This window comes from Phoenix dactylifera, chromosome 2 (assembly GCF_009389715.1).
Source record: "Phoenix dactylifera cultivar Barhee BC4 chromosome 2, palm_55x_up_171113_PBpolish2nd_filt_p, whole genome shotgun sequence".
Lineage (NCBI taxonomy): Eukaryota > Viridiplantae > Streptophyta > Magnoliopsida > Arecales > Arecaceae > Phoenix > Phoenix dactylifera.
This window is the reverse complement of record NC_052393.1, coordinates 27,435,228-27,462,731: the sequence shown is the minus strand read 5'-3', so window position 1 is coordinate 27,462,731 and position 27,504 is coordinate 27,435,228. Positions and strand designations below refer to the sequence as shown.

At 35.9% G+C, this 27,504-nt stretch overlaps 1 protein-coding gene across 4 annotated transcripts in view; it reads right to left on the bottom strand.

Annotated features, from left to right (window-relative positions):
• Positions 1–27,504, bottom strand: part of LOC103708691 (cleavage and polyadenylation specificity factor subunit 1) — a 78,813-nt gene that overhangs the window by 26,163 nt on the left and 25,146 nt on the right. For all 4 annotated transcript variants that reach the window (XR_005510775.1, XR_005510776.1, XM_008793741.4 and 1 more), the window contains exons 5-14: positions 23,262–23,407; positions 18,540–18,635; positions 18,361–18,413; positions 18,029–18,160; positions 17,742–17,793; positions 17,498–17,614; positions 14,453–14,587; positions 12,989–13,117; positions 5,366–5,443; positions 3,519–3,659 (exon numbers count right to left, since the gene is read on the bottom strand). Coding sequence is in view for 2 of the 4 variants with exons in the window: in XM_008793741.4 (XP_008791963.2) it covers positions 3,519–3,659; positions 5,366–5,443; positions 12,989–13,117; positions 14,453–14,587; positions 17,498–17,614; positions 17,742–17,793; positions 18,029–18,160; positions 18,361–18,413; positions 18,540–18,635; positions 23,262–23,407 (1,079 nt within the window). In the remaining 2 variants the exon portion in view is untranslated. The remainder of the gene's footprint in view (positions 1–3,518; positions 3,660–5,365; positions 5,444–12,988; positions 13,118–14,452; positions 14,588–17,497; positions 17,615–17,741; positions 17,794–18,028; positions 18,161–18,360; positions 18,414–18,539; positions 18,636–23,261; positions 23,408–27,504) is intronic.

Sequence of the window (27,504 nt, the reverse complement as noted above, 5' to 3'; positions counted from 1 at the left end):
CTTGCATGCCCTTAATTAAGCTTTTAATTTTACAGTCATTTTTTTATTTTATTTTATTTTATTAATTTTTCATCCAAAAATATTTTTTACATTTAAAAAATTATATATAATCCAAAAATTAAAAATTTTAGTGAGATTGCGTAGATCATGCATAAATCTGTAACATATCATGAAATCATGCCAAAATCAAAAATTTTGGCACGATCTCCACTTATTTTGAAAATTCTCGGCATTTTCAGCGTTGAAAAAAGAGAAAATGAGCTAGGGGAGGAGAATCATAGCTTGTTTTGGGTTGGATCCTCAAATCGTGCCAAACAACGCCTTTTTCGCCTGGGGGATTGAGAAAATTGTGAAGGAACGCCTGAGAAGCTTGCCTTCCCACCACTTTAAAACAAAAGGGAAAGGGGGAAACGATGCGGTCTGGTGCGAACTGAGCGCTTCGCACTGGTTCCCGAGTGATTCAGGACTGGTTCCGAATCCCACCGTTGAACCGAGCCAATCCCACATTGGTTTGGCTTGGTATAGCCCAAACCGAGCGATTCGAGCTAGTTCGGCAGACTCTGATACTGATGTCTACATGCAGCATAGACACCTTACGAGGAACAATATATTGATACATATTTTGCAGTTCAAATCGATTTGATATATGTATTTTCAAGATCAAAATAATGCATTATATTAATTATATCACAATTGCATTCATTAAGCAACATATGGTCAATAAGGACCAATATGACATAAAATAATATCAAAATACCCTTGAAATCATAATTTAAACAACCATAAACCTTAAAGTAATCCTCAAATAAAAAAAATGAAACAACAAAAGATAAAAAATAAGGTATAGGTATTGAACTGGCATGCCAAACTGTACCAAGTGTCCGTACAATACAATTCAATACTATCATACTGGTCACCAACCAATATGATAATCAGCAGCAAAACATCAATCTTGATTTGAATTATCAATGAGGACATATGAGGACCCATGGCCAAAAGGTAAATATGAACCTCGAAGATATACGTGCCATAATCCAATTTACCAATCAAAACATTTTCGTGATCTAATAGACATTGGTAGCAAGGATTAATTAGAGTTCAAGGTACAGGTGACCCTTTGCAAGAAAAAAAACAAGATGATGCGATATAAAATGTGCTTGTTCATTACATAATGTCTTCTTCCTTATTAGAAGATTTTAATTTTCTTGGAATTTTAATCGTCGAAATATTCCAATGAACCTTCACCTAAATTTTTGAAGTATTATTTGACATTATTTTGTAAAAAAATTATTGAACAAGTGAAGTGCTAACCCTTTTAAGTATGCTATTTCTCAGACTTCACTTATGGGATCTCATTATAGAATGGTTTCTCCAAAACTTCAATTGAAATTTCCAATAGAAATTTAATTTGTCGGTTACATGGTCACGCTTATTTGCGGCGGAAACTTAAAATTCTTTTAACAATGTAGAAGTTAATTAGTTTAGCACATAGACATCACTTAATGTTCTATCTAATATTTCAAGTGTAATTCAGAGAGGGATACAATAGAACTTTTTCAAATTGGTGTTTAGAAGTTGTTTTCCACCTAATGATTACTAAAGCAACAATAGAAACATAGTAGTTCACTTTTTTTTATTTTTAAGTTATAGATATATGTAACTTAGGATGTGCTCAAAAACATCTTATTTTCAATAATGCATCAATATGTAAATAAAAAGGAGATCATTATGATAATCAAACTTGGATTAACATTACAGCAATGCGTGAATGATAGAAATGAAACCTTAACCAAACATATGAGGCCCCTTTTTGTAACTCTTATGTTAACATAAGCATAGCACATATTACTGGAAGCACAAAAATCCAAGACTCGTTATACAGCTCTCTTGCTAAAATCATGTTGGATCAAAGAAAATCTCAGTTTTGACTTTCGCTTGGCTATACTAGATTCCGCTTCGCAAATTTCACCAGTTTTAGTTTAAGTTCAAGAGTTCTATCTGAAAAACAATAAAAATAAAGAAATGAAATAAAGAAAAATCAATTATTGTAATAACTGGAACCTTTTGGATTGCTTATGTATAGTTTTGATGATGTGATAACTTTTAAAACTATCAAAATTTGGTGAAGAAGAAAATTTAGTCTAAAAAAATTACAAATATGAAAAATTAATAAAACTTGTGCCTAAAAGAAAAGTATCAGATACCATTTTGAAATTATAGTGTCATTTGGTATGAACTTTAGACTAGATGTACACATTCATGTTAAAATAATTAACATGTTTAAACTAATATGGAAAGGAGACCTCATTTGTAAAACTCGGTCTATCTCAATACCAAATAAATTGCAAACTCTGAAATATTTCTTAATTTTTACAATGCAAAGTAATTTCAACAAAATGTACAAAAATAGGTACTGTATCATTTATATTTGTAGCAGACCAAAACCAAGTTGCTTTTACATCTATTCAAAACCAAGAAAATTTTATATCAATTTTAATAAATTAATTTCGAATATTCACTTTTTCACTTACTATAAAGCTATTGCCAAAAAAATCCAGAAACACTTTTATACAACACGCTTAAGCCTTATATGAGCTCATTCTGGCAAAGTTGATCAATTGTGGCTGCTACAATAGCAAAACTGGAGTTAGAACTGGTAAATTTTAGCCAAGATTGGGCAAAATCGCCCAAACTCAAGTACTTTCAGTTCTGTTCAATCAAAACCATTTTGCTTAGGCCAAAGAATTTCAGTTCCAGTTTGAGTGCAAGCTTAGGAAGTTGATAATGGCAGGCCCACGAAAAGAACGGCATATAAGGAGTGTAGAGAAAGCCATTTTATTTCTTTGGATATTAAAGTAATTGAGCACAATGGTTAAAGATTGTTTACAATGGGATTTAAGTACAGGAACGCACTGGTCTCTAATAGTTGTACTGTACCATATTGCTTAGGTATTGTACCGGTATGCCCCTCAATACCGTGCCATACTGACACATAGTACATCACATCATTTTTTTTGTGCCAACACCATGAGGTGTACTGTCTGTTAGTGCGACATTATACCATATAGATCCATACCACTTGGTTAAGATATAAGTAGGACTAATGGGAGTACCGATAATGGTTCTTTAACCCTTGGCTAAATTCTAATTAGCATTTAAAAAATTCATCTCCCATGAGCAGCATATCAAAAATATTTGAAATCTCAGATCAACTGAAAGCAAGAATGACAGTAAAGAGACTGAGATCATAATATCACTAGATGATATAACAATGCACGATGAGTTTCTAAAGCCAAACCACAAATGCAACATAAAGAAGCAGGAGAAACAAAATTACATCCACAAAATAATAACCAATTACCATATTCTAAGATACACCAGTAAGCATCTTACAGACTGAAAGACAGCTACAATTATGATAAGAAAATGCACTTATACGGAAGAAAATAGTTTATTTCAGTAGGAAATATAGGTCCAATTAAATGATCAAAGCATGTGAATTTATTCACTAAAATTACCATAGTTCGAGCCTCCAGACTTATTATCAAATATGCATGATATTCATCATCTTCTGACATTGTTTTAGAAGGGTCAGCTGTATGACCACGTGAGCTCTTATGGTACACTGTCCAAATCCCTTTGCAGCCAGGTAATTCAACCTGCATATGTCTTGGATAATATCAAAATACTATAGCTGAACATGCATGACCAGTGCAGAGAACAATAGGAGTTAAAAAGTATCTACAAGATGTAGAAAATTAAAGTGTCCAATCAAGTTTCAGTTTTCTTGAGATTTTTTCCTTAAGGAACAAGGAAACTGTATTTGTAAAGAAGAGCATGAAAGAGGTAGAGAAGCAATTAAGCAAATGTCTGTCCTCCCATTACAAGGGAATATGAACAACGGGTTCACCAAAAAGGATAATTCTAGAGAGTTTCAACAACAATTTGAGCACGATGTCACTATAAAATTTTGGTCAGAATTCAGAAACATTATCTTGTAATTCATTACTGTTTTAGTCAAGATGCTAAAGAGAAACAAACATTAGGCATAGGTCCCAACTCTCAAAATGCTTCTGCAAATTTAATGATTTCTGTTTTTTATAATCCCTATTAATAGTCTCCATTTGTGAATCCATACCACATTTGATTGATCAAAGGACAGTCACGATCAGAAGTGGAGAAGGACACAATCAAATTTATTAAATAAAAAGACTACATGTGTGCCTACGACACGACATCTGCATCTCAGTGTAAGTGAATGCCGTCTGCAAGCATCACAAACTGCTCGTTTCCCAAAACTGTGCAGCCCCACATGAACTTTAGTTGTGCCAACACTGAGCTCAATCAAACCATAATAAATTGGACCTTTCCTGCACCAAGCCAGTATGCTCCACAAATTTTCAAAGACTTGGTTGACCGCAAAAGAGTATACATGATCATGATAGTGTTCTGTGATAGAAGGATTTTGGAAAACAAACCTTTACTAAATTTCTAAAATAGAACTATTGTTTTTCTTCAACATTGAAACTCATAATTCATATCCACAAGCATCAAAACTAAGGTTTGAAATTTCAGTCAAAACCAATCCCTTTGGCCAAGACTAAATCGAAACTGATCCCAGTTTCACTTTTGATTAGTTTCGGTCAGTTTTGGCCACAACAGAGCAGTTTCGGCCGAGTTTCAGCTGAAAATCATCTATTTTTGGAACACCAAATTCATAATCAACTTTCATATATAGGAATCCAAATGGAAAAAGGATTCCCCATAATCTTTGTTCTTCAATTAGAGGGAAAAAATAAGGAAAGAAACTACGAACTAACAAAATATAATGGGAAAAAGTATAGGCAGCTGCAAAGCAATCAAAATACTTGCTGATACAACCTAAAATAAGCCATCAATTGACAAGCCAATCTATCCCGCATTCCATTATCTCATACCCTATTTTCCTTTTCCATGCCAGTAGCATCCCTAACTTAGAAGCCGCACCCTACTAAAATAGCCCGTGAAGATTTCTAAACTGACTTCAACTCCCAAGTAATCCAGAAATTACAGCAAATTTACACATAGTGAAGGCCCTCTTGTACCCAATTTTTCTCTTTCAGCCTTATGCGCACATCCTTGTCAATTCACAACAGCCATCTAGTTGAGACAAATCGTCCATTCCTCTCATCATGATTGCAGACAGGCTTCAGCAGTGTTAACAAAGGATCAACTTATTAATAACATATTTCTCGATTTCCAGATAATAAAGTAACAAATCACATACAATGACTCTGAAATGACTGCTCAAAAGAGATATACTGAAATAAAATGGTGGGTTACTACCTTCCAGAACATAGATTAAAATAAATAAAAATAGTTTCACCTCTGTGATTAATTCAGGACGAATTGATTGTTGAAGCATGCATAGAGCCCCATTTTTTCCATGGCCCGAGCAGCACACCTGAGAATGAGCCACAAAAATTTAAAGTTAAATCAAATCAGAGTTGGACAACTCCAGGACTATAAGGAAACACATTAATACTGAACAATATAAACACAGGGAATATAAAGGCAAACCAGGAAATACTGCAAAACTAGCACAAGCTAATAACCAGATAAATGATCAGCAGTGGAAGAGACTTACTAAATAGAATACTAAAGTTTTGTATTAACAACAAGAGAAATATGCATTTAACAGATTATGTACACAGAAATAACACAAACACATGGCTCCAAAAACTACCCACAATTTGATCAAAAGAAATCACCACTTCAAAAGAAGATGTGGATTAAAGAACATATAGCCAAGGTTGGTTGTTCCGATACCGGGATACGTACCAGTTGCCCAACAGTATGGTACAGTACGGTAACATGCCATGTCATTCCGGTCCATATCGACAAAGGGAGAGCTGACAAGGGAGGGGGAGAGGGAGAAGGAGAGAGGGAGGAAGGGAGGGAGAGGGAGGGGGAGGGAGTGGACTCGAAAGCCCTCATCTCCTCTGCAGGCCACATGGGGCTACCCCTGTTTCGAAACAAAATCGGAGTGGAGTTCTAAATTTTTTTCAAAAATTCTTAAATGACCTCTCTCAGTCTCTCTCTCTCTCCTCCCTCCCTCTCTCTCTCTTTCTCTTTTCCTACCTCTCCTTCTCCTTCCCCCCCTTCATCGCTGGATGTCTCAAACTGAGGGGTGGAACCATGGCAGTTCGCCCTCATTCTGGCTCGATACGCCTCGAACTGGTCAGTTTGGGGCGGTACGGCAAACCTTGCATACGCCTTTCTCAAAGAAAAATAAGAAATAGATTATTTAGAAAAAAGCGTGATGAAAATATTACTATTCAATTAGGTAGAAGATTAAATGCCAGAGAGCCGGCATATTTGGGGCTCTCAAACAAATGAACTGTCCATGAGCTGTTAATCTTTAGCATGAAATTGAGTTTGATTTTGGCTAGCTTAATTACAAAACAAGCCGAAAACAAGCACAGTTTCAAGTTTCAAAAATAAACAAGTCCAACATGAGTTATGGCCAGCTGACTATAGTTTAACTTGATGTATATCAAAATTGTTTTGAACACATGTGATGCCATGAGATTTACGACAGATGGCTGGGATCCCCATTTGATTTAACAAAAAAGTAACATCAGCACTAGGAAGTGAGCTATGAAAATGTCTGAAACCTCATTTTGCACAATCACCATCAAGATAATTTAGTCATTCCACTCCATGTATGTAATTTTTATGCAATTTTTAAAACAAGTCCTTATACTATGGGCACCTATTTAGCTGTCGGTCGTCATATAAATGCCCAGATTACCAAATTCTTAATTTAGCTGACAGTAGCCATATAAATGCCCAGATTACCAAATTCTTATGTCAACTAGTGCCCAAGTGATCCCTCTCTCCATAGCACTGAAATTATTTTCAACTTTCCCTTTTCTCCACCACCAAAGGCTAACCTAACAGCCAAATACAGTCCAAAGGTTTGATCCCCCAAACTGTTAAGAATTCTTGCTTCATTCCCTTCTTCTTCTTCCTGCATGGTTCGTCCGGCACTAATGGTAATAAGTTCACAGGTCTGAGGTTGATACCCTTTGCTATGTTCTTCACTCACCAGCGGAACGATGACAATGGCAAGGTGCCAATGTCGATCAAAGGTCAACATTAGGCGCTGGCCTCAGGACGTTTAGCCTTTCAAGGACTTCTCCCCATGGTACTCAGAATTTTTGGTCAAGAATCCTTGATAAAGGAAATCAGTCTTGCTTTCCTTTGCGGATCCACCCACATTGCCAACAGCTTCCTATCCTGTTAAATATTGTATTCTTGTCCTTTCTCCATCCTCTCAGTCACTAATGAGTACCTCAGAGCTTATCCCAAGGTAGCTACATAGGAGATGACCCGATCATGAGCTAGACCATCCTAGTTCATGATAAGCATGAGCCAAGCTCAAACTAGCAGTAGCATTTCAAGCCAAGCTCAAGCTGGGGTTAGGTCGCTCATGTCTCAAGCTCGAAAAGGAATTTTGATAAATAGCAATGCTTATATGTCATGTCGATCCTAGTGATTTATATGAGGGTGAGTTTTGGTACAATAGTAAGGTTGCTCCATTATGACCTGCAGGTCACAGGTTCAAAATAGAAATCGCCTCTTTGCACAGTAAAGCTTGCTTACATTGACCCTCCTCAGAGCCCACAATGGAGGGAGCCTCATGCATTTGGTCGCCCTTAGTTCTCAGTGATTTATATGAAACTAATATGAAAGAAGATGAATAATTCCTTAAACTATGCTCAAATTAAATAGTAGTTTTCACATTTTATTTGACAGTTGCATTTTTTTTGAAAGAAAATGAAGGTTACATTTTCAGCAATAACATATATAGAGCTTGATGATCAATCATAAAGATCTCTCTCACATACATAGTGGAAGAATAGATGTTACAATAATCTGATCCAAAGTTTCTGAAGGGTACAACAATGTGAAGTTCATAAAAAGTTAGCAGGCTGACACAAAACCCAGAAAGAAAAAAATGGCTAATCTGAATGAGTATTTGTATTAATAAAGTAGTTGACTTTGAAGGCTTGGACATTAGTCTTTTCAAGGATTTCCGATAAATCGTGCTATAGCTCAAAATACAAGAAAATATTGGTATCAGATATTAAGAATTTGAGCTGCTGAAATTGATAGTCACCATCTTCTTTACTAGCACAATCTTATCCATATCACATTAGATAAGGAAACTGTACAAAAAGATTTTAAAAACCAAGAGTTGAAAATAATTATTTTCCATGAGCATACAAATTTTCTGTTTATGAAATTTTCCAACTGTTTAAACTCTCCGTAAATAAGCTACTTAAACTATTTAATTTAAGAACTTATTCAGAAAAGGCCTTAGGTCCCCAGAAAAGTTGTGAATGATTTTATTGAATTAAATATTGCATTAAGTCAAAGTATTATAGTCATTTTGCCACTTATTTCATAAGATGCATTGTATAAGGAATTTGTTGGAGTCTAACCTGGAATTTTACAGAATTATACAGTTTCCCACCCCTCAGTCCCCAAAACCAAATTCTTTAGGGCTTTTAGATAGAAATGATTGCAAAGGAGGACCTTCAATGGATCCTAAATAAAGTGTATCGGGTTGGGTTTTCAGGCTACTTTGTGTGCACTTACATGTGATATGAAAGGTGACTGCTTCAAGGCCTCAGTAATATAATTTAATCTATTATTTCTAAATTAGTCCCCTCCGTCTATCAGAACTTGGTTCCGTGGAGTAAGAATACATTCCAAATTTCCAAGAGTCAGTAGGAAGTAACAGGGAAAAGGGTGTTAAATTGTAGATAGTCAAGGAGCTAATACAGCCTGCAAATGAGCAAGCCCACTTGTTATTTTCTTTTTAGTTCAGTATATAATAAGATTTGAGACAAATTGGTTCTCTCTTTCATTATGTGACATTATAAATAGGTTGAAGGTCAGAGACCTGTACAATACACCATAGAGCTCAATATCAGCAATAAGTCCATAAACTACCCAATTTATAAGCTTATTTCCGATGATCTGTAAACTTTATCCAGAGTTTATTTACTTTGCTGCTTTTGTCCTCAAAACCAGCAAATCAACAGAATTTGGTCTACTTACCATCAAATCTAGAGTGACACCTTGACACAAAATCATCGTTCCTCCTCCATCTACAAAATTTACCTTCTTGTTTAATGTTTTCAACCAGTAATCTGTATATCATTCATTTCAATCCTAAATCCATTGGATGCTTTTGACAGACCTACCATGATTCTAAACTAAATAATGTTTGAACTTTACATTTCATATGCATGTAAGATATAAATACATAAACTGATATACATGTACAAACACACATCCACATACATATATATGTATAAAGAGAAGGGACGAGAGGAAAGCTAATATGCGGTCATCCAACAGCCCAAATAAGGTCAGTCCAAACTTGACGACCAAGAGCTCAACATTGTTGATCCGTACTGTTGGATATGAGCTAATATCTCTAAAATATTTACTGACAAAAAATCATCTGATATGGAGGTCTCTAGCCTATGCATCCAGTGGTCAAAAAATGCATTATATTTAAAATACCCATTAAGGTTCGTCGTCTCGATACCGGACCTTGTACCAGTGCAACACTAGCATTATGTCCATACGATATAAAATCTTTTTGGCATACTGAGTTTCGGTATACTTACTATACCGAGTACCCGTACCGAACCGATATGATACAGTACACCCAGTACCGCCCGATTCAAGCCGATACGGCGAACCATGGTACCCATTTTTGACCACTAGATGCATAAGCTAATAAGTGAGCATCGAAACAACGACCCAACAAGATTAGTCTAGAAAAGACAATTGGGTGCCTAAAACTAAACATTCGAGCCGTTGAAGGGGGCGTGGCAAGTATTGGTATACCAAATCGGCCTCTGAATTAAGCAAATAGACACTGTAGCGACAGGCTACCAGTATGGGGTCTAATACCAAGATTGTAAACCTTGTATGTGTGTGTTTCTATATCAATTGTTGTTGTTTTCAAGAAATGAAAATCTGATTAATTTTTTTTACTTTTCTTCAACCAAACCCCAAAACTTTTAATCTAATTAGTTGTCTTTAAGTATAGACCCTAAATGCAATCCAAGTGTTGAATTCCTTAAAAAAGAAAAAAGCAAATTGGAGACTCTTAAAGTTAATACTGGTCTCAATTTTTGCTAAGATCTAAAACTAGGTCCTCATTATTGCCAAATAACATGGTAGGAGCTTTTCTAGAAGGCTTACAAATAGACAATTCCATGAAATTGTTATAGAAATCATGTGGTAACTATTTTTCCTAAATAAATAAGCCATGAGATTGCATGTTGGAGATCACGCTTTGGAGTACTAAAACGGATGGGAAAGTGTGAACTCATTGATCAATCAACAATAAAGCATGAGGCAATGGTTAATGCGAGTAACAACAGAGCACCATGAAATCTTCTAAACTGAGCAACTTGTTCACACCCATGATGAATTGACATGCGTCATCATTAGAGCACTAGCTGCTAGGATTCCATTTTTCAAAATTTTGCAATCCATTTTAAATTACTATTTGAGACATTGCTTAGATGAGTCCCCAAACAATTTTTGATAAGATCCACACATGGGCCAACAACAAAAGTTGAAAAATAGGCCAACTAAAATTTAACAAAGAACAAGAACTAAGATTTATGAGGCCATCAATAGACCCAATTTCTTCATATAAAAGACTTCTCACTCTCTCCTAAAGTGACCACTGGATAAAAGTCACAGGCATAGTACCTGTCATCATTTTCTCCACATTTTCCCACTCTCTTTTCTCTCTATACCATATTCTCTCCCTTCTCCATATTTGGCTCACCAAGCATTTGTCTTAAACACTTTCCCTATATTTCCCCATCCTCCTTTATTTTTCAACCATGAAATAATAGGAAGAAAAAACAGATGACACTGTCTTTTGATGTTTACATCTCCTTTTTCTTCCTTCATTTCATTCCCTCACATGACTACATACAGAATACATAACATCTTCCCTATGCACACCATCATTCCTCTTTTCCTTAAAACTGTAAAGTATAAACAGTATTCAAAGTTTCAAACCCATAATCTGAACTAGCCAGCACGTTGTTGTTTAAATGCATAATCATGGTGAAGTAAACCAAGAGAACTTTCCAATACCTAACTTTTGTGTGCTCCTATATCTATTAATTTCTTGGATTATCTACTGGGAAATAAAGCATATGAGATATCTTGCAGATACAACTTAGACCAATCAATCAGAAACCAAAGTATAAGTCTGTTACTGACTGCTTCCACTAATTCTTCTTACTAGTATTTAACTTCACTAGCGAATGAATAGTACTCTGGAAACTGTAAAATGATTATCTCATATTCCCATAATGATAAGATCATGTAAATATATACCCAGAGTGCATATAAAACCACCAGATTTGATTTCTCATCTGCAGATTGACCATGGTTACATAACCGATGAGACAACAGAAACAGTAATGTACATAAGCACATTGTGAAACCCACAAAAAGCACAATGATAACCAAGAGTAGCATAATAATTTCTTCTCATGTCAGAATCCAGAAAGCAAACTTAGAAATGTTCTACAACAATAAGCCATAAGGAGGCAACTATTACTATATTATCCTCACAAAGTCTCAAAGTATCCCCTTTGAGAGGATTCATAATTTGAGCAAAAGTAGACTACTCAAAAATTTCACATTTCCATTTTGTCATAAGTAATTTAGTCCTATCAAAAGTCGATCTTATAAACTGCACTGAGAACAAAAGTTTAGTTCAACTTAGAGAAAACTAAGCTTATTAATATCCTGATTTTCATCTTCCTGATATAGCATCATTTTAGCTATTTTATATTTTCCAATATAATATCATTTTAGTCATTTTTAGTTTTAAAGAGATAACCAACTTTTTCCATAAGCAGAACTGGTCAAAATCTCTGACATAAGTAGATCATAAGCAGCAAATAATGGGTCTCAAGAAAGGATAAACACCAACATCATGTTAACGGAGGTAAAAACAAGAGGTGAGCTTTAGACCAGAGGAATTATTTCCCATCACTACATATTTCTTTATTTTCATTTTTTCTGGTTCTATTTCATCACATTTATCACGTTCAATCATATTCATACCAAGAAAATCAGATAAACATCATACCATATCTAGGAAATATAAGCATTTCAAGCCTTTGTAGATAGAAATAGTGGAAGAAACTTCATTGATCACAGAAGGGAAGCAATAACTAAGATTTGAAACATAAACAAGATAATGTTTTACCTAGTCCAAGAAGAAAAAACAACATGACACGGTACTATGACACTTACATTAAAAGTCACCAAAATAAAACCATTGTAGCAAATTGCTGTTATGTAGTATAATATAGGACCCAGAAACACTTGACAGGAGCACAAGAAGAATACGAGACATCAATGAGGATACCGTGAGCCTTACAAGAACCTATTAACAACTAGACCCTTTGCTTTCCCCAGAGTGCCTGCACTGGGTACCCAATCATGGGTATGCACACGAAACTTGGGTATGCATCCACAAGAAAGAAATTTAAACAAATTGATGCAGACACAAGTATCCTCACCCAACCCAAGCACCCAGGTCGTAACATATATGAGAAACCAGAAAAAATAGAACCTTTTTAACAATGCAGCTGACAAGATAGTTGACTACATTAATTTTTATATAAAATGTTAGCCCATCCTCTTGGATGGGAATAATCATCAAGGAAACATAACAGCTCAGTACTTAAAAGATATGTCATGCATCAGCAGTTCATTTAAATAATTTTCAAAGCCCTAAAAAAAGTTAAAATTCTAGAAGACAAATTCTAAATTTGTTGCAAATAATAGTATTTACGACACATACGTGATATAGATGAAGAAGACAACTTCTAACTGCTTAATTAAGTTATCAATCAAAAAAAAATACTAAACTAACCAATTCATAGTTGCTTTGCTTCGCAATTCCTGTAGCATTGGGATCTGCATTGATCCTTAAACTGTAAGAGAAGTCTTTCAGTGGACCAATATTAACCAAGGAATCCCTGACTGCAAACGAGAAGATCTTCTGCGTGCCACAACATGAAAACACAACCATTAGAAAATTAGATCATAACAAGCATATGTACAGATATATGTATATGTACACTTGCATATCAGTATCTATACATATATAGATGTATATGTATACATGTATGTGTGTCATGAGCATATCCAGACTTGCATATGCAGAGATATATACAGGTATAATTAAAATTAAGTGGAACAAGTTAGCAAGTTGTTCTCACTGGAAAATATCCCCATTACATCTACTGAATTGAATTGATGCACACACACGCAAGCATGTACATGCACATGCACACACAAAGAAGGGAAAAGAGAGAGAGGTAAAACTAATAACAACTGCAGCAAGTCTGCAACATGTTGCCGCTGGCAAATGTCCCTCTCGCACCTACTGAAATGCACTGAGGAGCTCTAAATTGCTGGAGTTGTTGCTCATATCGGATGACAGAAACACCCCAACGCATATAAAGCTTTCTAATGCAATTCAGCAAGTGGAAAACTGTGAAAAAGATATTTTCTGGTTGGAGAAAGTGGATAACTTGCTCCAACCGGAGAAGTACAACTCTACCCTATCCTCATGCACTTACAGCTTTTTAGTGCAACCGCCAAGTGTAAAACTGTCATAAAGGCATTTTCTGGTAGGACAAAGTTGCTATTGCTCCAAATGGAGCAGCATATCTCTACCCTATATAAAAGCGTGAGCTGCATGTATATAGGCATGTAACTGAAGATGCAATTATTTTGTAAAGTAGTAATTGTCTGACTAAATGTATATAGGCCCCCACCCATTATATTGGTGTGAGAAGGATTCTAACCCAGGTTGACAGCAACGACTTCCAACAAATATCAACTTCAGAAATCAAAAGCATTCATGTCAGATTATTTGATATTTTTGTTTTTCCAGATCCTAACTAATCATGACTTAGTAGGACGTGTTAACATAAGGCAGTAAGTCCTTAAAAGTTAAAAACAAATAGAAATAGCATTTGAACAAAATACAGGCAATAAAAAATCTGATAAAATACCTGATGTAAAGACTTTGGCAATTATCTGACAAAAATACAACTTTCTTGTATTTACAAGAGACAGAACATTGAATTGTGCCATTTTATGTAAGTTAAAACTTGATTACAGAGTTAAGATGATAGAAATCTTGACACTGGATTGCAAACAATAAAACCTACATGACAAACTGACATGCTTATCGGAAAACAACTATCATCACGTTGACAAACACATCAATGCATCTTAAGAAATGCAACAAGCACCAGAGGGACATAAAATGTAACAAAAGGCTTGAAGGCAAACATGAAAACTTTGCAACTGAGTGCCTACAAACCTGTGCTGATTCTGAACTATTTGGAGCTGTGGAATACAATGAAAGCTCCTCACCGCTGACAACTTCTTGTAGAGCATCAGATGACATCCTTCGTAGCCTCTTTGCTGAGGGGCCATCGCCTTCAATATCAGCAACCTGCCATATTAAGACCATGCACAATGGGACATTCCTTTTAGAGTACAAGCAGTTCAGCTATCATACTATTAATCCTATTATCTTTCAAAAAGAAAAATTCATATGGAATACAATTTTGATTGATCAGTAAAGAACCATTCATAAGAGCACTCAATCTACCATTCAATCTATATTACATAAGATAACTTTCAAACTTCAAAGAAATTCCAAATGTAAGCTTATGCCACAACCAAAATAGTCTGAAACATGAAACTATCCCAATCAAAATTAGAAGTTAGACTAAAACTAATATATACTGTCCCAATCCAGGATGAGGAGGTTCGTATTTGTACTTGGATGATTATATCTTAGCAATATTTCTCTTTTCCTACTAATACCGAGTGAAAAAAAAATATTATATCTCACTGAACCTCTAACTAACATCCTAATCTCCACACAAAAATGTTAATTCCTCTATCTTGAACAGCAATGAAAACAATCCAGTCAATTATAGCAATCTATGTGGGAATAGAAATATATAGAGCAAACTAGCTTAACCACTAAGGACTTGAGATAAGATTTCCATTTATTAATCTAGACCAAACAAGGGTTCAAGACCTAGCGAACCCCACTCTATCTCAGCCAAGGTCTGCTGAACTAATACCGGGACCCGTAGCGGTCGGCGGGCGGTTCGGTACCGTACCAACATAAAGTACGCTTAGGCGTGCCGGTTCCACACTTGGGCGTGCCAGCACGCCCAATTTAGAAAATACTTATGAAATATATATTACGTACTACTAATTTTTTATTATTTTTGGTATTAATTATATATTTTTAATTTTTTATATTAAAAAATAATTTTTAAATATAAATATTTTAAAAAATTAATTTGAGCTCAGATCCATGTAGAACCCTACCATGGATGTTACATATATTTTTCTAGACCCATGGGCATGCATCAAAGACTAATACTTGTTTATTTTTTAAAAATTTAGGCTTGAGCCACTATACGCATGATCGCATCAAAAATTGAATAAATAGGCATCAAATTTAGCAGAAGAGTAGCTTGCATACCCTAAAATATGCTCCTGATTTCATTTTTTAATCCAAAAATATTATTTTAATTTTTAAAAATTATATATAATCTGAGCATATCATAAAATCAAGCCAAAATCAAAAATTTTGACATGATCTACCCTAATTTTGTAAAGTTTAAGGTATTTTTCGGCGTCAAAAAACAGAAAAAATGAGATAGAGAAGAGGAAGCATACTTTATTTTTAAGTTGGATCCTCCTTCAATCTTACTGAATCAGCGTATTTTTTGCCGTAGGAAAGAGGAGTTATCCGAATAGGTTGCAAAAGCCTGAGAAACATCCCAACTTATTAGTTTCTCAGGCCTTCCCAACTTATTAGTTTCTCAGGCCTTCCCAACTTACTTTTAAAACAAAAGAAAGAGAGGGAAGGGAGGACGATCCGGAACCGGTCCAACTCGGTGCAAACCGGACAGTTCTCACCGATTTTGCATGGAACCGGCTGGTTCATACCGAGTCTATGCGGTTCGTGGCCGGTTCCGGCCGGTTTCTATCGGTTCGAGACCGATTCCAGTCAGTTCGGAGCCAGTTCCAAGAAAATAGGTGAACCAACCTGGTTCCCCGGTGGGTCAGCTCGATACGAGCTCGGGCCGAACCGAGTTGTTCGGTCCGATTTGGCAAACCTTGATCTCAACTGTCCTGAATCAAACTAATGAATGGTTGGGTGTTGGAATGGCTGCAGGGCCTAAGTTTGCATAGATCAGGGTGCCCATTCTGTATTGGTACGTCTTGGCAAGGATTGGCCAAGTCGGTGACCAGGTCTGTTAAAGCCATCTAATAAAGACCTAGTACCAAAAAAACAAGGGAACCTATGGCTCTTTTTATTATTTTTGCACATGCAAGTGTGTGTGAGAGAGAGAGAGGGTGTTGGAGGGGGGGGGGGGGGGGTATGTTTGTGCATGAGGAAAAGAATTTAGAGCGAAAAAGGAAAGTAGGGGGGAGGAAGGGCCCAGATCTGGTGAAACTCGCTTAGATTCAGTCTCTCCTAAGCCAAATTTCTATTATAAATTAGGTAATACCATCTCCCACCCTCTTTCTTACCATTTATTAGGCCAAACTCAAGATATAAGGGGAGATCATGCCAAACGTTTTCCATTCGGCATGAAAATTCGGGCATTTTGTAGGTTGGGCAACACCATGAATTTTTTCAGATGTATATTTTATTTTATGAAATCATATTTCATAAAATAACTGTAGCATGTTTATACTATAAGCGTGCATATGCTTTTTATTATTGTCAGATGTGGATCACTTTTGAGAGCATCCGAGAGCACCAGAACATATTGGTGGAAATGTAAAACAGACCCAACCAAAACACACCTTTATCTAGGTTAGAAAAAATATATGCAGTACCTCCAAACTTTCAACCATTTTAATTTCTATAATTTCTATAAATTTTTAAAATAATTGATAAATAAAATGAATAAATTATAAAAATAATTCACTAATAAAAAATGAAGCAAGTCTAGATAATTTAGTCTAGAACAAGATGATAGAAATTTATAGAGAAAATTCATGACTTGCGGCAGAATTCCAGATCCTCAAATACCATGAAAATTGGGGAACAGATAAATGAGAGAGGTTACAACAAAACAAACGTCCATGGCAATTTTAAAAATGTCTGTGTTTTAATGAATTGCTATGAATTCTACAATGAAATAAAGCTCAATCACGATGTACATATCCAATGAACTTACTAATACCATGACAAAACTATCAAAGATCTTAAAATACTCATACTTTAAAACGCAAATAAAAATGAAGAAATTGGGGAAAAAGTTATAAACATGAATTGATATATGAGAAAGCCAACATCAAAAGAAACATTTCATATCTGCACCTCATCTTTCATGTTGGCTGTTGTTGGTGTGGATGTCCCACAACTATATTGCACAAGAAGGCTGTCTCCCAAACGACTGCCCAGGAAAAAGAATGAACTTCCAATTGTCGTGATGCCCTTGTTGGAACAAGGCAAAAGGCATCATAAGCAAAGTCAAAAGGACAATAAAAAATATTTAGTGAAGATGATCAGGAGAAACATAATGAATTTGCAATATAACATGAATCCAGTTAATGCAACTAACTGAGGTCAAAACTGAAGCTTTTGATTTCATAAGATCAAGTCTCTGCACAACTCTGCAAGTAAGAGGCGAAATAAAGATCAACAAAAATACCATCACTAACCCCATGGTCTTTCAATAATTATTGAAAATCAACAAAATTGTGGCTTTGTATGGGGAACAAGAAATGCAGTGAGTTAAGTTCAGTAAACTGCATATGATAATTCTGTAATACAGAGCAAGAGGAATGGATAATTGTTGTCCTTAATAGGCAAGGAAATATATGTCAAGGAAATATAAGGTCATGATACCTCCCATCATAAACCAATGTAAGCAAGAGTAGTTCTCCAGTTTTTGATGAGAACATGGCAACATCATGTGATAACCATGTCGCATTGGCTGCATCAAGCTCCACATTGATGTTTGATTTCGGCATCTCTGAGCTGAAACATATTTATGTTATGTGTTAGAAGGTTAACAAAACCTTGATTTTCCTAATGAGAAATACAGGTAACATGGCCAAGTCTACATAAATATGTGCATGTAGATAATCAGCCACATGAATGTATATCTAACTAATTTATTTAAATGACACAAAACAGGAAAATTGTAAAACGATTGGCAATCTTTGAAGGATATGTACCTATTTTCTGGCTGATTTGCAAAATTGTTGAGGCCAAGTGAACAAGATGCAGACTGTAAAAATCATCAAGATAAATTGCATAAAGTGAGTGCTTGAATAAAGTAAAAAATAAAATGCCAATATATAAAAGTGGTACTTATTATCACCACAACAGGCAGCTTCAAATGAAATGGAATTACCTGACTGTGATAATGAATGGTATTAGCACATATTACAAGAACACCACCAATAGGAGAAGGCACTGCAAGAAGCTTGTATGCATCATGCGGAAGATTCTGAAGAAAACATGAATTCAAATAGGTCAGAAATTTTTTGCAAAACTAACTAGCTGTCGTTAACATGATATTGTACTGGAGAAAACTAGTTTGCCACTCATGCCTCTCTCTTCACATGCAAGCTATTCAGCTAGTTTCTGGTGGTCATTTCACCAATGAAACCAGCTAAAAAATGAATATGTCACAAATCAATTTCAGACAAAACAATGGCATGATGGCAAGTTTCAACTCAACCAGCACGATATTCAGAAATTATAAAATGCAAACTGCACCAATGTGGTACAAGAGAAAATGTTGCAGTATAAAGAAATTTAGCTTTCCTCCATCTAGTAGATGATACATTAGGATGCCGATCATACATGTCAGTTTAGATAATCAAGAAGCAATTTGACATAGATTGGACCAACAACAATTAATAGGTTCGGAGATGGAGATTAATATGAGAAAATGGAAGACAATTAATTTAAGCACAAAGAATAGTAGGACTTCACCAAGCAAAACATGACCCGCACCTGCCAACCCACATGAACCCACCCGAAATAGAAGTGTTTGGGTTGGCCTTCTTAAATTCGGGTTAGAAACAGGTCAACCGTAACCAACCCATTTCTTGGGTGGGTTTGGGTTTAGCTCCCAAACCTGGTGGATCATCTAAGTAGATGTATGACAGAAATACATCAGTTTTTTTGAAGCGTAGCAAAGATAGTAATATCACTTGCAGAAATATATACTAACCATGATAGCAACTATGGAGCTCATGCCCACAAAACAAGTAGATTTTTATAGCCTTCTTTATTCTTATTATTGCATTTTAGTTAATTCACCATTGATTAGTTTTTGATGGGGACTTGTATATATCCTAAGTTTTATTTTTTTTATGATGACTTGCAAGTTAAACATGAATTCTTTTGTTTGTGCACTTTGCATGCTATGATTTGCTTTACCTTCTAGTTATATATAATTGATGAGCAAATATTTAAATTGGTATGTGAGTGGGTCGGGATTTATGTAAAATAAAAGGATCAGGTATCGATTTACATTTTCCAACATGATTTCAAATGGTTAGGTTTGCGTTGGGAATTTTTTCGACCCAAACACACTTCACAACAGCCCAAACCCGACCCAATCGACCCATTGCAAGCCTCCTCATGAGTTGTTGGCACTTGGTAGACAAGACAATCTAAAAGATCGGAAAAATGTTGGAAACATGGTCGGCTGAACCGGGCTGAACCAGTGCGAAATCAAGTCGGTCCGCCTTATAATTCTAATTTCGGCCCTATACCGGCCAGAACCGGTCCTTTATCAACCGGAACCGGCTGATACGTGTCCGAACTAGCTGAAACTGGCCGATACGTGTCCGAACTGGCCCATACGTGTCAGAACCGGCTGGAATCGGCCAATACGGTGCAGACTCGATGCAAGTAGCCAGTTCGCACCAGGTCAACCCGGTTTGAAACAGGGATGTCACTGTAGAGCGTTCCGAGAAGGCCTTCCTAACATCATTAGAAAAGTAGCGGAGTCTCCATCCCAAATATTCCAAAATCAATACTGATTCAGGCTATCAAAAAAAAGATCCAAGATTAAATAAGGTATGCTTACTCTCCCCTATCTCATTTCCTCCTTCTTGGAGAAGGCTTGAAAAAATAGCTCAAAAATTGCAAAAAAAAAAAAAAATCATACCAAAATTTTTAATTTGGGCTTCATTTTTTTATATGTTCTAGATCTATGGACAATTTATACGCTGACATAAAAAATTTTAATTTTTGAGTTATATATAATTTTTAAAAACTAAAAATATTTTTTCAGATTAGACAAAGAAAAAAATTAAAATAAATAAAAAAAAAATCAAAAACATATTCAGGAGCATGCAAGCTACTCTTCATAAAAATTTGGTGTCCAATTATTTATGTTTTGATACGATCATGCGCACAGTGGCCTACGCCTAAATTTTAAAAAAAATAAGAAACAAGTAGCCTTTGATGCATGCCCGAGGGCCTTAAAAAAATATATGTAGCATCTATTATTGGGTTCTACATGAAACTGAGGTAAAATTAATTTTTTTAAATATTAATATTTAAAAATTATTTTTAAACTTAAAACATCATTAAAAATATATAAATAATGTCAAAAATTACAAAAAATTAGTAGTACGTATTACATAACTCAGAAATAATTTCTGACATAGAAATCATAGTTTTCTAAATTTATGATATTTAAGTATATTTTTAAATTTAAAAATTATTGAAAATATATAAATAATTAAAAAATATAAAAAATAGGGTTATGTATTAGATAAATTAGATGTATTTTCTAAGGTAAAAAATTGTATTCATCGTAAAAAAAATTTGCTATTTTTAAATAATTGATAAATAAACTAGCGTACTAGACCTGTAAAAATGGAGCCATCAAGAAAAAAAAGAAAACAAAGCATGACATTGGGTGGAATAATGGGCAAATGCTCTCGAGCTGGCACTATTGGAAGTGCAACTGATGCAACACAAAGTTCATGAAAGAGGTAAGCACGTTGAAGCAGACTTAGGTAGTGGTTACCCCGACATATCTATGTACCGGAAATGCTCACAGAAGATTCGACAGCTGGTAAAGAAGCACTTTATTAATTTCAAAGCAGCAAAGGAGAGAATTTTCAAGAAGAAGACGGAAGATTGACTTAATGCTGAAGCAAGATAAGAAGAAGGATATGTGGCGAGCTATTGGACCCCGGTTCCACTTCAACCATACTCTAGCGAATGTGGCAGACAATACGTACTACAGTCTATCATTTCCACCATACAGACTGCCGGTCCCATTATAAATCTTCTAAGCCTGAAGGATATCTACGGTGAACTTCTTGACAGTAACAAGGAGCTAGAGAAATAGATTGCCTCCTATGAGAGCAAGTGGCCCACATATGGACTGACTATAACATGTGATGGTTGAACCGATATTGAGACCGGGAGTCGCATGGTTTGCTACCAACCGTGTTGCACTTGATAGCCATCTTGAGAAGAAAGCAGCCCTACATCAGATGTTTGTCAGTCCCGAGTGGCAGAAAAGTAGATATACGAGGACCGATACTGAAGGAAGCAGTGTCGAGAACTTGGTGATGAGACAGACATTCTGGCAGCGAGCCACCGCGATAGTGAAGACTATCAGACCATTGTACAAAGTGTTTCGGGCCATGGACAGCAAGAGCTACCCCAGATGAGCTTTCTGTATCACAACTATATTATCAGGTACAACTATATTATCAGGTAAATGTCCAGCCAGAGCTTTCTGTATCACAACTCTATCACACCATTCTAGCTCCTCCACAACTGTATTATCAGCCAGAACATACCTCTCAGAGCTATAGCTTCAGCGAGAGATCCAAGAGTGCTTATAACCCGGCACGCATTTCTTATGGGATGAACGTACAAGACAATGCCGTTTGGTTATGGGGTAAGCTGATATGCCTTCTGACTATGCTGATGATCCGGATATCTACGAAAGACATCACCACTCAACCGAATTTTAAATATCGGTATGTATTTTGGACTTTAAATGTATGTAATTGATTATATTATTTTTTAATTTTCACATCACTACTTGATTTAAGAATATTTCATGTTATTCATTTTATGATTTATATTATTTTAAAGTAATAAGATGCATCATCTAAATTAAACCGAAATCATAAAAACATCAAAAAAATATCAAAAAAAATCAAATTAGACTTAAAATCATTGAAAAAGTTCAAATAGGGTGATTACAAATTAAATATTCTTAAAAATTTTAAAAAAATTGGGCGTGCCGGTTTGATATGGTACCAAACTGTATCGGGTGCGAACCGGTACGGAACCCGATACCGGTTCGGCGGACGTTGGTTGGAAATATTATGCATTCCATAAGAGAAACAATATACAGCTCACAGTTGGCTAAATTGTGATTACCAATGAATGAAGATTGTAAAAAGGATATAATCTGGTCCTCTATGTTGCAAAATGTATTTAAAACTAAATGTTATCTGCAACTAAAGTGCTAATCATCCACCACATGCACAGACTTGCAGACGCGTGCATGCATGTGCACAAGACAGGCGCATATGCATGCATGGTGCATGCAAGATGCGCATAAACACACACTCAAGCAAGTGTACAAGCACATGGAACAAGCATACATGTGCAAAGACACGATTAACAAGACTCTTAAACTGCAAGCAACTTTGATCATTTGGCATTTAATCTCCAGCATGGTTCATAACAAAATGGTATGTAAAATTTCAGATTCTAAGAAAAATTGATGAATAACAAGAAATGCAAAATGATGGAACAAAAAAATCTTCAGCTATTGTGTCAGTTCAGGAACATTCAAATTTAAAACAGAAGGTGGCCCTGCAACAAGCTGCATGGGATGTGCTTCTTGACATGTGAAACATGAAAAATTTACCCTATCTACAACAAAATCAACGATACTTGACAAAGAAATGTGACTTGCTAGACCAAATTGACATCTACTTTAGGTACTCAAACAGCACGATAATGATGGTGTGAATTAGATGCCATAAAAAACATGGTGACGGAAGCTATATCTTGAACAATACAAACTGCCCAAGGCAAGAATATAGTATGGAAATCAAGTAGAAGCGCCTACCACAGCAGACCATATCATAGGATGCTGTTTTAGAGTTGTGCTGATACTAAGTGCACAGATCATGCAAGTATGGTGCTTCCATGAGATCCGACCAGCCCAGGTAGGTTCTCTTTCATGAAGTATAACCATAACAGGCTCAATATAACCTGCCCAGGAAAGAAATTAATTGTCTTTAAGGATCAAAAGAAACAGGACATAAAAGAAAGAATTAAGCAGAATCATAGCTGAAAAAGTTGTGAGATTGATGAATATAGATTTATAGAAAATTGAAGAATTTCCACCATCAAATTAATTTGTATCACCAACATGCCTCACACATGCATAGATGTATGCAAACAAACATGCACAGAGATAATATGCAGAAAGAAAAGAATTCGGAGTTTCTGACCTAAACATACAAAAAGACCTTGCATCTGAATACCATGGACCAAGCAAGAAGAAAGCTCAGAATTCGCTAATATACATTTCACCATAAGCCTATCCTTGTTAGAAGATGAAATACAACATATGCATACGGGACATTCAATGATCATAATTGTGCTCTGTGGGACAGTTTGGCCAGGACCCTATCTTAGTTCTTATAGCTGACTTTATAGAGGGGACACAGTTTGTCAGTTAAGGTATTCTGAATCTTTTTAAGATCAAAGTAATAAATGAAACGTTCACAGATGTTGCAATACATATCTGTTGTGAGTAGGTTGAACAAACAAATAAAACACATGACAATATGACATATTACACCAAGCCCAACAGATTTATAAAATTATTATATTCTTGTGAAAATTTAATAGTTCCATGGAGCCTTCTAAACTTTGAATTCTGGTCTACAATCAAATTAATATATGATGCAAAAAGGCTTTGACAATGATTGCAGCATAATAATAATAACAACAACAGCAGCACCAATAACAAAAAATTAGTTATTAAAGTAGCTCTAAAGCATATGAGTCTGTATAGTTATAAAATAAACAGACAAGAAAAATCCCCCCTCTCAAGATTCAAAGAAAAGACAGAGAATAGGAGGAAAAACATCGATCACCCCTACTCAAGCATCGGTCCCCTCTTATCTTTCTAAAATCAATCTATCCAAAATTCAAAAAAAAAAAAAAAGAGATAAGATTATCATTCCTCCTACTTCAACTTTAAGTCTCTCTGCAGTCGAGTGCAGGTTGGGGTTGATTTACATTAGTTATGAAGTTAAGGGCCTTGATAATGCATCAAATTTTCTATTACAATGATCTAAGCCCCATCCAACTGCTAAGACTGTCAAAAAATCAGGTTGGGGCATCAAAGCTATTTCACAGTCAAAATTTGATCATTTATGGAGTTCTTTTTTTGTTTAATGTTTAATTAAAGTCAGATATTAGGTTACTTGACATTTAACTAACTTGGATGTTAAGTTAATAGGCCACCAAGTTAGTCTTTTTTAACTCACTAAGCCATCAAGTTATTTGGCCTACAAGTCACTTAGTCCCCAAGTAATTCTTATTTTGTTTGATTTGATTACTTAGTCCTAAGTCAACAATGGTTATAAATATAGTGTATAGCATGGAATAGCTAAAAACATAGGTATGAATCAAGGTTTTAAATACAAATGGGACGGTAGGGTATCTTGCATCCCACTGACCTGGGTCTCAAAAGGGGGTATCGTAGACAGGATAGGGCACCATCCCACGTGTCAAGATGAGACAAATCAAGAAATGGACCAAAACGGGACGAGACATCCACCATCCCGAGTATACAAGGCATCCTTTCCCAAGAAAAAACTTAAAACCTTGGTCAGAATCATATTTTGTATGTCAGGTTCGCCGACCAATACTGAGGTCCAATACCAGCCAATGACCAGTTTAGTATAGCATGTACCATACAGACCAGAGGCATAACTTGGGACCAGTGCAGGGAGAGGGAAAGGGGGGAGAGGAGGAAGGAGAGGAAGGAAAGGGGGGAGAGAAAGAGAAAGAGAGAGAAAGGACAAAGAGAAAGAGGGGACGAAGCTATCAGGGTTGTTGTCATCCAAGAGAGAGAGAGAGACAGACTAAGAGAGAGTAGGCAAGCTACCAAAGGTCAATATTTTTATAATATTTTCTAGTTTGCAAAACTTTTCACCCTTTCTAACTTGAAAAGGAATCCATTTGGATTCTAAAAGGATGGACCTCACTAGTGTAAGTAAAGGCATTGTACCCTGGATTTGTACAAATGAAGAAGCAAAAAGGGTTTCACCATGTTTTCGCCTAATCCCCTTTTTAATTAGAAGAGAAATTCAATCAGGATTTAGAGGCTTGAACCACACTAGTATAAATAAAGGATTTGTCTAACAGTTTTCTTCATCTCTAACGAAAGTAAACAAGGCTTAGAGCCCTACCTTCATATTCTACTATTATATGCTTGGGAGATCTTGTTTAGCAAAATGAAGGAATTTGTTCTCTCTCTTCAATTGGATCAAGTTAGTACCAAAGCCTCGGACCTTATATCTACAAAGCTCTAATGTATGGTCCAAACCTACCGATAGTACAAGAAATGGAGAGAAGCTTTTCAATGCTCGATGTACATCGAAAGACAAAGGCGAGGATGACTTCTACTCAATGGATGATGATGTGAAGTCTCGCCTCAATCAATTGGAGGAGAAGATTGCACAACTCAAAGCTTGTGTCTCGATTAAGACCTTCGGTGCTAACACCAAAAAATATATTGCAAAGCCATCAATAATATTTGGTAATGAAGATCAATCCTCCAATAGAAAGGAGGACTGATTTGTAATTCTAATTAGCAGATGCTAAAATTTCCCAAATAAGGAAAGCCCTAATCTGGAAGGATCACCGAGCTTGCTATAAACTACTCTAGCCACTTTGGGTTGGTCTAGTTGAGGTTTGAGAGCAATATCTGCCAAATCCAAGATTCTGTCGCAAACCAAAGTTTTGAGAGGCCATAATTTCTAGTTCGAGAGGAATTTGGCAACATGATAGAAGGAGAAATTGTTATAAAAATCAAAATTTAGCCTTTGTTCAAAATGAGAATTTTTATAATATTTCTCTATTTTGGAGAACTTTTTACCTCTTCTCACTTAACGAGGAATCTAACTCTTATTCTACACCTCATTGGAATAAATAAAGGCCTTGTTACATCGAGCTATTGGATCCCGGTTCCACTTCAGCCACATCCCAGCGAATTTGGCAGACAATACGTACTACAGATCTGTCATTTTCACCATACAGGCTGTCGATCTCATTGTAAATTCTTTAGGCCCGAAGGACATACGGTGAACTTCTTGACAGTAACAAGGAGCTAGAGAAATAGATTGCCTCCTACAAGAGCAAGTGGCCACATATAGACTGACTATGATGTGTAATGGTTGAACCGATATTGAGACCGGGAGTCACACGATTTGCTACCAACTATGTCACACTTGGTAGCCTTCTTGAGAAGAAAGCAGCCCTACGTCAGATGTTTGTCAGTCTCGAGTAGCAGGAAAGTAGATATGCGAGGACTGACACTGAAGGAAGCAGTGTCGAAGACTTGGTGATGAAACAGACATTCTAGCAGTGGGCCACTGCGATAGTGAAGCCTATCAGACCATTATACAAAGTGCTTCGGCCCATGGATAGCGAGAGCTACCTCTGGGCTTCTTGTATCACATGATGGAGGGGGCAAAGGCTCAGATCAACGAGGTAGATCCAGCCCATGCCTAGGAGTACATCGACATCATTGAGCGGCGGTGGGACTACCAAATAGGCAGGGACTTGCATCTAATAGGTAAGCAAAACATTGAAAATTAGACTGCTCCTGTACTTGTATAATTTTACTAAGACAGTCTCCTTTATATGCAGCATACTACCTGAACCCCCGATTTCAGTACAGTGTAGCTAGAATTGGCATGGATAACGAACTTCTGACAACTCTGCGTAATGTCATTTATAAGATGGAGTTTGATCCAGAAGTCGTAGCCCTATGCCTAAAAGAGATAACTTAAGTGGCATATGTAAGTTAACCAATATCTTCTATTATTAACATAATACAACACGATTCTTTTTCACAAACTAAATTATTTAGAAAGAGCAGCAACAACTTTGGACAGCGGGCAGCTGTCATGAGTAAAACAACTATAAATTGAGGTATGTTACCCATCAGAAAGATATTCACCTGGTGTTAGATGGTTACTAATATGGTACTATCTTATATCTATTTTAAATCAATATTTTTGCAGTTGAATGGTGGATTTATTTTGGGTTGTCTGCGAAAAATCTTA